Here is a 16,956-nt window from a genome sequence, read left to right on the forward strand (position 1 = left end):
TAATAATAACAACAATTAACTAACAACATTTTAATAACTTAAAATAATCTATTTCAATACCTAAACAAAATAAACACATCAATAAAAATATAATATATTATAATTTAAATAACCAATTTATTCTAATTCTTATTTCAACCCATTTAAATTTCTATCTATTTTAACTTCCTTTTAAAAAACGCACCATCAATTCATTCCTATCATCTCGATTGCCAATTAGTCAACCCAGCATAACTATTACCTTTCGTTTAAATAACAAGTCAAGGCGACAGTTTCCTCGTCAGCTCGCTCCAGCTTCGAACTTCAAAATTTCAAGCCTCCAAAATGAGCGTAACTGCTTCGGCGAAGATAACGTCAGTAGCAGTCGCTGTTAACGGCGGCAGTGGAGTCGGAGGAGGCAACGGGAGTCGACGTGCCGTCCGATGGGCCGTGGAGAATCTCATGCCCAACGCTGATCGTTTTATCTTAGTCCACGTCATGACCGCCATCACTTCAATTCCAACTCCGTGTACGTATCACGCGTCCATTTATCACTTCAATTCATACGATGTTATAATGAGTTGCGCATTTGGACTTTGAATTCAATTTATTGAAATTGCAGAAACTTGAATGAAACTGGGTTTTTAGAGATAGATTTAATGGTTTGGTGACTGGCTTAGTTGTTGTAGTTAATTGTGACGGTGTGTTCGATATATATATATATATATATATATATATATAAACAAACAAAACCCTATTTTGGGGTATGGAAAATATCTGTCAAGTGATTTTTCAAAATTATATCTTAATTGGTTTTCAGAAAAGTTCCTTCTTAAACCGATTGCTTCTTAAAAGGGTAAGGTACTTTGGGCTATTTGATAGTTGCTTTCGGATACCAAACGCACTCCTACATGCCAAAAATTTACTTGTTGATGACAAGCTTTCTAGTTAAAGAATAAATCTTTTAGTGACTGACTGATAATATCAATTGGTGAATGTGCCCTATAGCAGGAGAATGTATCCCGCTTGCAGAGATAGATGAGAATGTGGTGAAAGTGTATAAGGAGGATGTGAAATTAAGGACTGAGGAAATCTTTGATCCATATAAGAAACTATGCAAGTCAAAAAAGGTGAATTTGAGTCTATCTTGTACTTTAAGTTCATTTCTATGTTTGATATTTATTATGGGAGAGAGTATGAAATGATATTGAGTCTCATGTAGATGGAAAAATTGGTGCTAGAGGATGACAATCCAGCAACTGCGCTTGTAAAATATGTTTCTGAGGCTGGGATTAATAATTTAGTTTTGGGATCTTGCTCCACATATTGTATAATGAGGTATGAAATTGTTTGACAAATATTGTCTATTCCAGAAGGCCTGCCTTAAAGTGCTCTAGAAGGGTAATAAATATCTTGAGTTTACGTCAAAGGAGGTTTATATGCTTGAATCTACTAGCATAGTTGTTCAAGTTTCGCTAAATTTATAAAGACAAAGAGAAAATGGGGAAAAAATAAAAAAATAAGAAAGTTTAATTACAATCCATTGCTGTCTCTGTTTCATAATTTGTTTCTGTTAATAATTCTACATGCCTATATGGTATTAGTGGTTCCTCTTTTTTATTTCCTTCTCGCTCTATTCGTTTGTGTGCTCTCTCTATTTCTTTTTTCTTCCTTTTTTTTTCCCTTTTTTATCCTTTGGAACTTAATTAATATTTTTGCCATACTTCTGCTAAGTTCCAATTCACATTTTCTTTAGGAAGCTGAAGGGACAAGGGGTACCAACAACTGTTCTGAAATGTGCACCTAAATCTTGCAATATATATGTTGTATCCAGACACAAAGTCATTACGAACTCAGCTAATACCAAGTCGACTAGTGGTATGTTAGATGCAGTTTCTTTTGCCTTCAGTATGCTGTCAGACTCCTGATTGCTTCTTTTTCCATTCTGTCTCACAGTGACCAGTACAAGGCCACAAATGCTTGCTCCACAGGATTTTGGAGAAAGCTCCTGTGGCTTCAATGAACAATCATCCGACCTATATACTTCCTCGGTGGAAGCCAGAGATGATAAGAACTTTGGACCATCATTCACATCCGAGATCAGCTATCCAAATTCTTATGCAGTTGCACGTATATGTTCTTCAACAAATGGTTCTGTAGATGTGAAGAGTAATTGTCAAAACTCGGGAGATAGCCTTGAAACTAATTCTCTTGAGCGATATAATTCCACAGCCTCTACAAAATCTGAGCAGGTGAATTGTTTTAAAGCAGTTTTTAAGGAATATTTCCAGCTCAAGGTGGTGAGAAGTTCTAATTTTAATGCATTTTTGCAGTTGGCTGTGCTGACTGAAATGGAACAGCTACAGCTGGAATTACAAGCCACTATTTCCATGTATAAAAGAGCTTGTGAAGAGCTAGTCCATGCCCAAAACAAGGTGCGAGACATTTTGAAAATTGAAGGGATCTTGATATTTTGGGTTGTTTAGTACCAAATAAGGGCTTCTAGCATGCGTTATACTTTAATTCTAGCACAATTTCAAATGTCATAGTAAATGCATGAGCTTGAGCTTCAAGAAATAATTTATAATTCTCTATGGCCCCAAGAAATGTATGGATCTCATACCCTGGGCCCTTTTTCATTGGTACAGGTTCATACACTTTCTCATGAATGCCTTGAAGAGAGAAGGAGAGTAAATGCTGCCCTGGAAAGAAACGAAACTTTGAGGAAAATTGCTTCCGAAGCTAAAGAAAAGCATTTGCAAGCACTAAAGGAGGTTGAGGATGCAAAACATTTTCTTGTTAAAGAGGCCTATGACAGGAAAATAGCTGAATTGAATGTGCTGAAGGAGTCCTTGGAAAAGCAAAAAATTGTTGATGCACTCTTATTGAATGATGGGAGGTACAGAAGGTACACTAGGGATGAAATAGAGGTAGCAACTGATTTCTTCTCTGAGTTTTATATCATTGGTGAAGGAGGGTATGGAAAAGTTTATAAGTGCAGCCTTGATCATACTCCTGTTGCTGTTAAGGTTGTTTCACCTGATGCAGTTAACAAGGAAGATGAGTTTCTAAAGGAGGTAAATTATAGCTCATAATATTTTTTAATAACAGTGGTGTGTTAAAATGTATTCAATAATCTGCCTGCTGTCATGGTAATTTGAAGAACCTTTAATAGTTTATCCAGGGATGGACAATGATTATTCATCCAGGATATTTTCCATTCTTTCTGCTTATGTATCTTAATAGAATACTCAATTTCAATGGTCTCATAAACCCTTCACTGACATAATTTATTACAGGTTTGTCAGTGTTGTGAAATTCCTAAAACTAGCCCATTGGCTGAATTGAGAATATTCTCTGTTGTAACCTTTACTAGGACCTTTTTAATGTTGTTGGCATAAACATTTTTTACTTGGACATTAAAATTTTACAAGTCTTTGGTAACCTTTGGCATTTTCTCTTTCATTGTTGTTATATCAGATCAAGAATAATATTCTTTTCCTAGGAGTAAAAAAAAAAAAATGAGTGCTGGATACTTTGTGAATCCCAAGTTCATAGATATGATCTGACATAAAAATTTCATTCCAATTTGCAGGTTGAAGTTTTAAGCCAGATACGACATCCACACGTGGTTCTGCTGCTTGGAGCCTGTCCTGAGATCAATTGTTTGGTCTATGAATACCTGGAAAATGGAAGCCTGGAGGACTATATTTACCATCAGAATGGGAAGCCTGCTCTTCCTTGGTTTGTTCGGTTCCAGATAATTTTTGAAGTAGCCTGTGGACTTGCATTCTTACACAACTCAAAGCCAGAGCCTATTGTGCATCGAGACTTGAAACCGGGAAACATCTTGTTAGACAGAAATTATGTGAGCAAAATTGGGGATGTTGGGCTGGCTAAACTCATTTCAGATGCCATACCTGACAACATCACAGAGTACAGAGAGACCATTCTTGCTGGTACTCTTCATTACATGGACCCAGAATATCACAGAACCGGCACTATTCGTCCCAAATCTGATCTATATGCATTTGGAGTTATTATACTCCAGTTATTGACATCTTGCCTTCCGAATGGAGTTCTACTGAAAGTTGAAAGTGCCATTAAGAATGGTTCCTTTGCTGACATTTTAGACAAGTCAATAACAGATTGGCCGCTTGCTGAAACAGAGGAATTAGCTTGCATTGCATTAAAGTGTTCAAATCTTAGATGCAGAGATAGACCTGATCTTGATACCGAAGTCATGCCGGTTCTCAGGAAACTCAAGGATGTTGCAGATGCTTGTGTAAAGTTGGAAAGCAGCAATGTTTATGCACCAAGCCACTTCTTCTGTCCAATCCTTCAGGTGAAAAGTCACAGTCAATTACAGAAACGTGATTTACAAGTTACATTTTCCATATTAGCTTGCATCTCATATAGATTTTTCTATTTGCTTCATCTTGGATAAATATAGGAAGTCATGGAAGATCCATACATTGCTGCTGATGGATTTACTTATGAGCATAGAGCAATCAAGGCATGGCTTGAGAAACACAATGTATCTCCAGTGACAAAGCTTAGGCTCCAGCATTTGTCAATTATTCCAAACTACACACTGCGTTCTGCCATTCAGCAATGGAGGTCACCTGTGACATCTCTGTAAATGATAGTTGAATTGTGTCCCCTTTTCATTCCTTGTATCCTTTCAATGCCTTATCAAGATAAATGAAAGGAATATACATGATTGGCACAAGGGAGTTAAAACAGTTTGTAGGTTGTAATTGCTATTTTGTGATTTATGCACGTGGAAGTTCAGAAAATCTATTAAATGTAATAATTAATGTATGCATTTATGATTTTCTGAGATGTCTTTATGGAGAAATTACATTTCATTTCAATTATTGATCCGAAATTGTTACTATACACCCTTATAATGCGTATTTAAATGGAGTATAAGTCCCAAATTTAATTGCGCACTTTAATTTTTCATTATGAGGGACAAACTAGTTTTTACTCTCACGTAATCAGCAGTTTCCGGGTTCGCTTAGCAAGTTTGCTGAAACCATCCTCCATTTGTGATAGACGTCCTCTGGTTGATCCCACACTCAGCCATTGATTATTTACTAGCACAAAGGATATCTTTGAAATCAAGATGGAAAGTAATCAGAAGCAAAGCATTTTTAAGAGCAATATGTATCCAAAAGTCTTTATTAACTTAATTATCCAACCAAAACACACCTCTGGTTATTTCTTGACTATGCATTGCTTGCAGCATCCATTCGTATGGAAATCTATAGCAGCTGTGCACCATAAGCTAGTTGCAGTACATTTGCCATTAGCAACTATATATATACATACTTTGTGGCTCAAGGATGCCAGTCATCAACCATCCACTTGTGTAAATTCTAAAGCATTTGCATCTGGATCTCGTGTGAAGATAGCTGGCCTTCCAGATTTGCTGAGTGTGTAAGAAATGCCTAGAAAATAGAAAGGAAAAAAAAGATGTCAAAGAGCAATGGCAATAGTAATCCCAGCAAAGAATAGACAGATAAGGATAGATTGTATTTGAGGTTGACAAGTGCAAGAGAGAAATTTTACCAGCTTTGTCGAGGATCATTTTGAGTTTAGACACATCTCGAATGGCAATACATGTGTGACGATCTCGACCACCATGCTCGGGCCGTCCGCTTAAAGGGTCTGGATTTGGAAGCTCCATTAAATGAATCATCTCAGCGCCCACCCACAACCAAGCGCCTCTGTAAGGGAGCTTATCATGTGGCCTTGCCTCGTTTATTTCAAGACCTAACAAATTGAAACGTTGATGTTTATTTATTTCCCTTTTTTTCCGCTTATATTTATAAAGCATATATATGTATTCAAAGTGAATAAGGCGCCATACCTAAAATATTCTGATAAAATTCAAGCGACCTTTCGAGGTTTTCACAGAGGATTCCAACATGGTGTACACTAACAACCCCATAATCTAAACAAATATGAAAAAGTAAATTAACGACCATTTTACAGAAGCTAGCATTTCACTACTTCACCTCTAATTTCTTTTATGTTATGCTTGCCATTAGTTGCTGTCTCTGCAAAGGGATCGTAAGAAGACAATGGTAATACCATTGATGCAGAGACTTCAATACACTACAAAGCAGAAAAATAATTTTTTTTATGAACATGTTGATTGCCGTGATAACAGTTTTTCAAAAGTTGTTTATGTATAATTGCTTGAAATTAACAAAAAACCATAATACACTCTAATGAACAGGTTCAATTTTGAATAAATTAGACATCAGGTTTCCAGGACCCTATCCCTTTTTCTTGGATAACCAAGATACAGCATAATAAAGAAAATATGTCTAAATTTGTCAAATCAGAAGAGTTACCAATCTTATCACTGTCTCTAATTGGCTCTTTCTTGAGTATACCTCCTTCGACAGACATCTTCGCTTTAGTTGTTAAAAACTGCCCATTGCACCTATATTTTCTGACAGTAGTAGTCTGGTAAAATTGGGATGATGTGTATGTTAAAGTGAAGTTAACACTTAGACGATTGACCTGCAATAAAAGCCAGGGTTCAAAGCTAATCAATTGTTACAAAAGGAATTGACATAAATACAATGTGAAGCAGAAATGAGGTTTATATGCCATCATTTTAGTACAAAAGTGCAGTCAACTGATTTATCTTTAAAAAGAAAAAGAAAAAATTAGGATTCGTTGATATCATGCATCCCAAGCAGCTTCCACCCAACTACCCAACTTCATTAGCGTGAACAGAAGCACACCAATGCAAATTTGTTGCCGGCACCATTACGGTAGGAAGCAACACCCAGATTCTAAAAACATTCCGTGTGAAAATTGCAAAGGTTTATGGGTCTGTAGGACATTGAAAATGCGGGGTTTGACGTCAAGCCTTCTGTTAGTTAAGGAATCTACTAAAGGGCTCACCAAGCTATCCAAATCAGAACTAAAAGCCTAAATATTTGCAGCAACAGAGTACAAACAATTATTAGCCACAAAATCAAAATGCCTTTTCTATATGATTGCTATTTGCTAAGAAGCTGATGGATTAAAATTGATATCTTGCAGCCGCCAGCCAGATACGTAATTATTGCAGATTATACTTGAATCTTTACGCATAGAGCCATCTTTACTTTCTGTTGAAAATTTAAAAACTAATATTAATTCAACTGAAAAGAGTATTAAAAAAATTTTAAATAGCCCCATGTGGTACAATAAAGTTCCAAGTCTTCAGCTCATCTGGTATTTACAAATAAGAACAAGATGTGAATTTTATTTTTTAAATTACAAGAAATGATAAAGTCACCTGGTGTCGCACAGGGATGGCCGTAGCAGGAGTGAGAACACACGCCATTGAAGATCACCGACCCTCGAGCCCTCTGGGTTTAAATTTAAATGAATATTTTGTGAACCAACTCAACCCGAAATGTGAAATGCCAATACCTAACCCTTATTTTTTTTTTGGGTGGTTCGTGCCTTCGTGGCTAACAAGATATTTTTATCGCCAACAAGTACGTGGCACAAGGGAAGACAAAAATCCCACGGGGCGGATATCTTTGAGAATTTTCTCTATTCAGAAAAGGTCTAGAGATAATTTTAGACCTATTTTTTTTTTAAAGAAAAAATAGAGAAATTTTTTTATCTAATTTTTTATTCAGAGAGGGGACAGAAATGAGGTGGAATCTTTATTTTCTACCCATTTTTTTATTTTAATTTTTAATTTTATTTTTATTTTTTAAAATTACTAATAAATAAATTATAAAATTTGAATTATAAAATTATAAATATTGGTAAAAATAACAAATATCAAAATATTTATATTATTAAATTTTTAGGCCCAATTAATTAATTAAAGTCTTAAATTTTTATTTAGGATATTAAAAAAATCAGGTAAATTCCATTAGCCCAAAAAATTTATTTTAATTTTAATATTCATTAAATATTTTAAACTTAAATCTATTTTTTTATTTATTTTTAGATGTTATAATTACCCACATCGAATCACAATTTTAATATCTAATTTAATCTAATCTAATATTTGCCCTTGATTTACTCCGACTTAACTATTGTACTGTAAAGGGAATAGTCCACATTTATAAAGTGCACACGCCACCATTGAAAAAGTTAATTTTGAATCCAAATTCGATTTTATTTGTAACAATTTTATATTATACTATTAATTTATTTACGATAGTTTGTAAAAGAAGTTTGTATCCCTTACATGCTGCGTTACTTACTAATTTAATATATGTGACTTTTGTAATGGATATTAATGTAAGATATATTTCAAACTTTACTTTTATTTGAATTTTTTATTTTAATATGATTAACTCAAAATCGAAAAAAAAATATATTAAATTATTCGGGGATCGGGGACCCTTGGGGATCCCCTATTATTATTCGAGGAGGGGATGAGGATTCTCTCAAGTAATTCTAACGGGGACGGAGAGGGGACGGAGATATTCGCAAAATATAGAGGATGGGTACGGGGAGATTGGTCCCCTCCCTTCCCCTCTCCATTGCCATCCCTAGTGCCACTGCTTCATGTCAGGGGTGTTTTAATGAAACCATGTAAGTTATGTGTATAATATGCAAATAAACAAAATCTAGGGGCATTTTAAAAAAATAATAGTAAAAGTTTGGTTGATAGTAAAAAATTGGCCATAGCTTAATACAATAATTTATTAAAATGAGAAATAGATTGTTAGAGATCTTAATATACTAAAAGTCACCGTCGTTAAATAGTTCAGTAGTTAGGACTCTGTGAAAAAATAATTGTTAAGGAGTAAAATAATAACTGTAAGAGTCATTATCTCGTCGAGAGTATAATATGGAGATTTGTTGTTTAATCATAGATTAGGAGAAAAAGAATTAACCTCTCCTTCATAAAACCTTTTTTTTTGTCTTACTTGTAAAATATTTAACTTCTATCTTAACTTGGGGTAATATCCACTTTTATGGGTGGATAGATTAGGTAAAAACCCGAATTCAACAAATATAATACCAAGTACTAACAAAATAAAATTAACATTTGACATTGTTGTGTTGACATTCTGAGTTTGGTAATTGGTAGTGGGTCAACACTCAACACCCTCATTCAACATTGAGACTTGAAAAAACGTGATTCAATGCGGCATTCTAGAAAGGACCAATCATCATTTTTATTTTATTATTAATGTCAAACTAGTTAGTCGGATACTTTTATTCTAAATTAAATTAAATCTATAAAATAAATTATACCATATTTTCGATTGGTTAGCACAGCTTTTGTTTAGATTGATTGGTACCTAAAGAAAGTTTGAATCTTTCTATTAACGTTAAAAACACATATTTTTTTTAAAAAAATTATTTTAAATTTTAGTGGACTTCAATTGTATTTTGGTACTAATTTGAATATTTATACTATGTGTTAGACTTGGTTGTCTTGTATATAATATTCAAAATAGAAATTAAGTGCCTATCTTAGGCATTTATATTTCAATCCAAAATTTATTATGTTCAAGAATAAATTCTTTTTAAGTTAAGATTTAACTTCAATGATGAGGAATAATATTCCTAGAGCTCAAGTCCTAGGTTTGGACTTTAATGAGCGTGTTACTTAATAATTAAGAAAAGATAAATTTTTTTTTCACAAACTTTGATTTATAGTATTTTATTTTCATCTAAATATACGTTTATTGTACTTTATTTTTTAATTTATTAAAGGATGGTTATCATGTAAATCTGAAGCTTTTAAGCTTCATATTCGGAAAATCAACTGCCATAGACTAATCTTTGTAAAGATTCAAAGAATTTGTTATTGTATCAGTTGAGATAGAGCCAACGAGATATAATATGTTACGAAAGAGTTGAGGGGTATTCCTAGTAGAATGTGTTATAGGCTTGTTAAGTGAGGCATCTATTTAATATTTTAATACATCGATTTTGTCCTTTTTATCCGTTAATCGTTTTTAAACACTTATGTAACTGTTTTTTACATTATCTGAATATTAATTATAAAACATCTATAAATCAACTTAATTAGCTTGAACTATTCTCTATGAACGAAATGCAATGTTCTTAATAATTTCAATCAAGTTAAGCTTATCCCGTTTGAATTTTGTGTTTTTAATATTAATGAGGTAAGCATGACATTTGGCATGAGGTGACAGCTCACTCATCATTTCTTAGATAATAAAAGGGATGTGATTCACGCACTGGCCCGGGGGGTTGCTAAGGTGTTTAATTCCGCACGTGGCTACAAAAAATTAAAAAGATATTTCTTAGTGTCTGTTTGTTTATACTCCATCTGTAGTCTGTAGTCTAGTTTAGAAATTACAATGTAATTAGGGATAAGAAAATTAATTTTATTTTTTGAAATCGCTAAAATAAATAAATAAATAAATAAAGAGATGGTTGTTGACTTGCCAGTTGCTTCAGTAGAGGGGTGGCAATTTGAGTTGGAATTCATTTACTCATATTTCATTCGATGCGAATTAAATGAATTTGAATTTGAAAAAATTGATTTGTTCAATAAATAAATAAGTTCAATTCGACTCACTAATTAAATAAATAGAATTCAGGTTTGAAGACATTTATTGGTTTATTTATTTAGTATTCATTTAATAAATTAGTTATAAACAAATCGAATATGATCTATTCGTTTAAAATTATTTCTTATTCATTTAATTAAATTACATATCTATCCTTAAATATATATGAAAATTTTTTAAAATTTGAAGGCTAATATAGTAATTATAAGTGATAATAAATTTGTATTTTCTAGGATGTTAAGTTTGTAATATTTTTATATTTTATTTTACTTGATTTTTGTTTATGAATTATACTTTTATAAATAAATTTATATTCAATTCGATTTATTATGAATTTATTATAGGGTAAACTAATGATAAATAAATACAAATTAAATTCGATTCGATTCATTTATTAGTTCTATTAAATTAATTAAATGAATCAAAATGAGTTTTTATTTAATAAACAAATCAACTCTGAACCAAAAGAATTTTGACCCGATTTAGTTATGATTCAATTAAAATATGGTTCATTTATGCATTTTATCACCCTGCTTTTAAAATTCACGTGTAAGAAAATCAGTTCGAATGGAAGATCAAGTTCATTTGGATCACGAGTTTTATTTTTACATAAAGCTCCCAAGTTACTGTGAAAGTGAAATGATATGACTTGTTTTTTAATAAGGAAAGTAAATCCTGCATGATTTGATTGAATTGTCTTTTACTCGACAATCACCTTATATGATCGGCGGTGATGGAGTAATAATTTTCCTTCAGGCCACGTTTGGAAGCCAGCATTCCATTGCATTCGGACACTATTCCTCATAGGACCTGCCTATGGTACAGATTCTGTACCAAACATCTCCCGTCATCCCACCGTCGCATTTTCTATGGTTTAATTTCTCACTCCACATCCAACCACATCCAACGGCTGATGCTGCAGTCTGTAGGTTACAGATTCTGTAAGCTAGTCGAGTCCTTCCTCATAAAAGTAATACTATGCTATGTTTCTTTCGATTGTAATAGATTAAGTGCCTGTTTGGTATGACTTATTTAAAAGCCATAAATATTTATTTAATCATATAAGCATTTTTTAAAAATTTTTATGGTGTTTTGTTATTTTTTTAGTAGAGTTTTTTTAATTTAAATAAGCTAATTTACTTCTACTAACAAAAGTCCAAAATTTGAGCTTTTGGGAGTAGAGATCAGAGAGCTTTTCTAAAAATATATAATATAAAAAATATTACACAGTTTAATAGTTCAAAAGTATTTTTTTTTATTGATAACCAAACACCCAATGATTTTTTGTCCAAAAACTCTAATGGTATAAGCTCTATTGCTATAAGTTCTATTGTTATAAGCTCTATTTAATAAGCTGTACCAAACGGAGCCTAAAGGGGTGCGCAATGCGCTAATGGATTAAAAGAGCTAAAGCGGCGGTTGTGTTTTGTTTTTTATTTTTTTAAATAATAATAAGTAAATACAAATTTTTAGTTTAATATAATATTATATAGTATTACTTTTTATTTCTTTATTTTTACATTATAATTATTATAATTCATTATTCATATTTTAATTTTTACTATATTAAAAATATAACTAACTAATGTATTGTTTAATTATAAAATAAATTAAAATATAAAATTGATTAATATTTAATAAGTTAATATAACTAATAATAAGTACTTAAATAATATATAAAATAAAAATATAACATAATATTACATTATATAGTAATTAATATATAAAAATTGATTATTATTTAACAATTTAATTTAATTAATAATAAATACTTAAATAAGAATTTAATATAACTAATAATAAATATTTATATATGAGTAAATTTGAATAATATTAATTTAAAATTAATACCAATTTAAATGATAATATAAAATATTATTATATGTACAATAGAATTCTTACTTGGATTATTTAGCACAATTCATTTTGTTAGTAAATACGTTACAACTATTATATCACTTTATTATTATTACTTTTATTTTATCATACTAAAATAATTTTTAAACTAATCTTGTTGGTTTTAACTATTTATACATGCAGAAATATTATTTAGATATTATTTGATTAAATTATTTACTAGATCTTTATTTCACAGGTTATATATTTAGAAAATACTAAAAAATAAATGTTATACTGCAAAAAAATGTAAGGCTTTGATCTTTATAAATTATTATATTTTTTAACATTTATACTAAAAAATAATGTTAAATTTCTAAAATTTAAGACATTTATATTTAGTATTTTTCTAAGTACTAATAAATATTATTTTCTAAATATATAATTTAAATTAATTAGAAAAGAATTAATACAGTATGGTGTAGTATCAAATGTTGTACAACATTATTATATTATAGTGTTGATGTGATACAATATAATACAATACACTTACATTAAAATAATATTATACAGTATATTACAATATAATGTACGAAATACACCCTCATTGAATTATTTGTTATTTTCGTTAAATTTTTTAAATTTTATTAAAAGTCAGCAGGGACAAATTACAATTATATTATGAGCAAATGAAAAATTTGATTGAAATTGAACATTTCAAATGAAGCACCATGTCGCTGCCACGGGCTCCTTTGCTGTGACTAGCTGGTCAAAGGAATAGATTTAATTTGTAGTGAAAACTGAAAAATAAATGGAGTGCAAGGTGAAACAAATTTAATAATAATTTCCATAAACAAATTGATACTCCTTAGTCCTTACAATTTTTTAAAGAAAAGAAAATTCCCTTACTCGTTTCACCTATTTCCTCGCACCTTCGTTAATATTAATCTCTTTACTCTTCTTCTTCAGCTTTAGCCCCTGTTCAAGAAACTTCCCAATTCCCAACGTTTCTCAGAACCTCAGACTATAAAATCCCAAAAAACAAAACCGCGTAAAAATTAGCCATTTAGCATAATTATCCAAAAAGTCAAGTCACCGTCAACCCCCCCCCCCCCCCCCCCCCAAAACACACCGCGTTCACACTTGCGCACACGCCTCTCTTTTCCATCGCTTCACCTCTTCTTATATAAAAGCTCCCATCTTATCATTTCTTGTTCAATTTGAAATCGATTGTGTTCACATTTTTCCGTTGAAGCATTTCTTCAAACACTTGTCAACCTAACAAATTCAAACACACACGCACTGTTTTGTTGCTTAATGGAAATAACTCGTTTCCCATTTCTTAATCAAGAAGAAGACTACTCCCATTTATTAGATTTACTCCCTGAAATGGAGAGTAGAAGCACCTTCATCAACAACAACAACAGCAGCAACAATAATAATAATAATAACAACAATTTGAAGAAGCGGCGACGAAGCGACGACGTATTAAACAAGAGTGCCGCGTGGAGTGATATACTTACCTCACTAATCTTGTTGGACGAAGAAGAGAAACGCGAGCAGCAACAATATTCTATCCACTCTCACCAAGATAAACTCCTCGTCGATGACAATCACAAGCGAAAGGAAGAAGCAATGAACGATTATTTCCATCAATTGCAAGACCATTATACCGATTTGGATGTAATGGATCAGTTGAGAACGAACAAAAGATCTCGTCGTACGGCTTCGGCTGTCGCCACTGTTGCAGCGTCAGCATCCGCATCCGCATCCGTGTCGGAAGACGCGTCTGCGGATAACCCGACTACTGCGGGTGGGTCCGCTCAGCACCGTCGTTTGTGGGTCAAAGATCGGTCAAAGGACTGGTGGGATGAGCGAAACCACCCGGATTTCCCAGAGGAAGAATTTTGGAGAGATTTTCGGATGAGTAAAGCCACGTTTGAAATGATTTGCGAGGAGCTGGAAAGCACGGTGATGAAAAAGAACACGATGCTTCGGGACGCGATTCCGGTTCGTCAGCGCGTGGCGGTCTGCGTCTGGAGGCTGGCAACGGGTGAGCCGCTCCGGGTCGTATCAAAACGGTTCGGTCTGGGGATATCCACTTGTCACAAGCTGGTCTTGGAGGTTTGCTCGGCGATCAAAACTGTGTTAATGCCCAAGTTCCTACAGTGGCCTGATGAGCTGAAAATGAAACAAATTAAGGAAGAGTTCCAGGGTATTTCAGGGATACCAAATGTTGGTGGGTCAATGTACACGACTCACATACCAATCATAGCGCCTAAGATTAGCGTTGCTTCGTATTTCAACAAAAGGCACACTGAGAGAAACCAGAAGACTTCTTATTCCATCACAGTACAAGGAGTCGTTGACACCAAAGGAGTATTCACTGATGTTTGCATAGGCTGGCCCGGTTCGATGCCTGATGATCAAGTGCTTGAGAGATCTGCTCTGTTTCAAAGAGCCGACCGAGGGCTTTTAAAGGATGTTTGGATTGTGGGAAATTCTGGGTATCCATTAATGGACTGGGTTATGGTTCCTTATACGCAGAAAAATTTGACTTGGACGCAGCACGCTTTTAATGAGAAGATCGGGGATATTCAAGCTGTCGCAAAAGATGCTTTTGCGAGATTGAAAGGAAGATGGGCTTGCTTGCAAAAGAGGACTGAAGTGAAGCTACAGGATTTGCCTGTTGTTCTTGGAGCTTGCTGCGTTTTGCACAATATTTGCGAGATGAGAAATGAGGTGATGGATCCCCAGTTGAAGTTTGACCTCTTTGATGATGAGATGATTCCTGATAATAGTGTGAGGTCTATGGCTTCTGCTCAGGCCAGAGATCACATTGCTCACAATTTGCTGCACCATGGCCTTGCTGGAACCTCTTTTCTACATTGATTGATTTCAACTTTTTTCTTCTTTTGATTCTGAATTTTGTAATTCTTTTTTTACTATAGCTTGTTACATTCACAGTAATTATAGCAGTACCGAAAAAATCATTCAATTTTTTTTTTTATAATCAGTTGTATAACTGAGATACCTTTGAAAATGAATCGATTGTGAAAGAGCAATAGAATGATATTATTTCAACTTATATTTATAAAATTGTCACAATCGAAAATATTACATACATACTCTCCATCTTCAATAATTGAAGCTTTGTATTCAATACAATTCTCAGCGAAGATAAAAAATGAAGTTTAATCTTCGTACTAAATAATTTGGAGATGTTAAAATAGTTGAGAGTATGGGAAGTATTAATAACAAATGTATGAAGTACTATACCGAACAAGGAATAGCATTTGATTTTATTAAACTTCATAATTTTGTGAGTTGAGGATTGTATTGAATACAAAGCTTCATAAGCTTACTTTAGCTAACGAGGCTCGACTTCCTCTAGGATAGGGAGCTAATAGATGTAAGTTTTTTTCTAAAAGACCATGCTCGTATCATTTGTTTTCACACCTTAGCTAATTAACTAAGTTTTATAAGTAAGGGGAGGGCTAACTTACAGTTGTAAGGTACAGCTCTCTCACCTGAACAGTACCAAATGTGGGTCCAAATACTGTCTATGTGAGAGGTGATACCTTACCGTAACTATAAGGTAACAGCCTCGTATAAGTAAACAGGCTCTTGACTAACTTAGTTAACTAAATCTTCTTAGGTAACTCTGCTAACTAACTTGATTAGTTATGTCTCTATAGATAAACTGACCTAATTAGCTAAGACATCTATATATGTATACTCAGTTATTTAGTTAATACTCTATTTGGTATCAAAATCCTTTAACTTTTTGTTATAAAAAAATTATAATTATAAAATAAAAACTAATATATATAATAATATAAATTTTATTTAATAATTTTGATACAAATAATATAGATATTATTGATCCACTCGCACAATGATTATTAATAATTTTGGAGGTCAATCAAATTTGAGCATTCACTGGTCTGAAAGTGGAAATAGCTAAATTTATAATCCATTTAAGGAGTCTTCCTATAGTACAGCGCTGTATGTAATATAACCACTTCAACAGTAAAAAGGCAACTTGAACAACTAGTATTTTACTGGTTGTTCATTTAATAATTTTTTTAAAATTATAATTTAATACATAAAAAATAAAATAAAATAAAATAAAATAAAATAATTAAGAAAATTTATAAATATTTAATACAAACAATATTTGAGTGAGAAAAATATTTTTAATTTTAATAAAAGTTTAAAAAAGTATAATAATTATGTCTCAATTTTTTTGGTTAAATGTCAATATATTAGGTTATTGGTTTGCTTATTTCCACTTTCCAATCCATTAGTTTTATGTTTAATATTCCTACTAAACTCGTTAAATACTAGTATTTTGGATTAAATTTCAATTAAATTTATTTCTCGTTAGATAAGTTTCTAAATTCAGTTAAACTTTCTCCCCATTTGGTTTATGTGTTTCAACTATTATTCCACTAATTTTGCGTTCAATATTCCAATTAACTTAGTAAGATTTCAATTATATGGGTTAAATATCAATATTAATTTTTTTGTTTGATTAATCACATATTTTGGTTATGTTTTTTCATTTATAGGTTCATATGTTCAACTTATTAGTCTACTAGTT

General features: G+C 32.3%; 3 protein-coding genes across 8 annotated transcripts; 2 read left to right on the forward strand and 1 right to left on the reverse strand.

Moving 5' to 3' along the window:
- The first annotated feature begins 203 nt into the window (after window positions 1-203).
- LOC18056074 (U-box domain-containing protein 34) lies at window positions 204-4,644 on the forward strand. 2 transcript variants are annotated; one of them, XM_006451465.2, is made up of 9 exons: window positions 204-508; window positions 988-1,109; window positions 1,202-1,317; window positions 1,736-1,857; window positions 1,936-2,231; window positions 2,313-2,414; window positions 2,628-3,056; window positions 3,575-4,324; window positions 4,433-4,644. In XM_006451465.2, exons 1-9 carry the CDS (start codon window positions 325-327, stop codon window positions 4,619-4,621), a joined length of 2,310 nt encoding a protein of 769 aa, XP_006451528.1. In that variant the 5' UTR covers window positions 204-324; the 3' UTR covers window positions 4,622-4,644. The 2 variants fall into 2 exon arrangements, with proteins under 2 accessions (XP_006451528.1, XP_024034488.1); XM_024178720.1 differs by having other exon boundaries at window positions 425-508; window positions 991-1,109.
- LOC18056076 lies at window positions 4,203-7,478 on the reverse strand. 5 transcript variants are annotated; one of them, XR_002904070.1, is made up of 8 exons: window positions 7,289-7,478; window positions 6,348-6,519; window positions 5,858-5,941; window positions 5,557-5,760; window positions 5,197-5,435; window positions 4,979-5,097; window positions 4,454-4,670; window positions 4,203-4,318 (listed from the first exon to the last, which is right to left on the reverse strand). XR_002904070.1 is itself a non-coding variant. In XM_006451462.2 (5 exons), exons 1-5 carry the CDS (start codon window positions 7,334-7,336, stop codon window positions 5,341-5,343), a joined length of 603 nt encoding a protein of 200 aa, XP_006451525.1. In that variant the 5' UTR covers window positions 7,337-7,478; the 3' UTR covers window positions 5,151-5,340. The 5 variants fall into 5 exon arrangements, 1 of the variants encoding a protein (XP_006451525.1); XR_002904071.1 differs by lacking the exons at window positions 4,203-4,318; window positions 4,454-4,670 and having other exon boundaries at window positions 4,788-5,081; XR_002904069.1 differs by lacking the exons at window positions 4,203-4,318; window positions 4,454-4,670 and having other exon boundaries at window positions 4,788-5,097.
- Window positions 7,479-13,488: 6,010 nt separating this feature from the next.
- On the forward strand, window positions 13,489-15,343 carry LOC112095794 (protein ALP1-like). Its single transcript, XM_024178070.1, has one exon. The coding sequence runs from the start codon at window positions 13,668-13,670 to the stop codon at window positions 15,240-15,242; it is 1,575 nt and encodes a 524-aa protein (XP_024033838.1). The 5' UTR covers window positions 13,489-13,667; the 3' UTR covers window positions 15,243-15,343.
- Window positions 15,344-16,956: the final 1,613 nt, after the last annotated feature.

This window comes from Citrus clementina, unplaced genomic scaffold (assembly GCF_000493195.1).
Source record: "Citrus clementina cultivar Clemenules unplaced genomic scaffold, Citrus_clementina_v1.0 scaffold_1, whole genome shotgun sequence".
Lineage (NCBI taxonomy): Eukaryota > Viridiplantae > Streptophyta > Magnoliopsida > Sapindales > Rutaceae > Citrus > Citrus x clementina.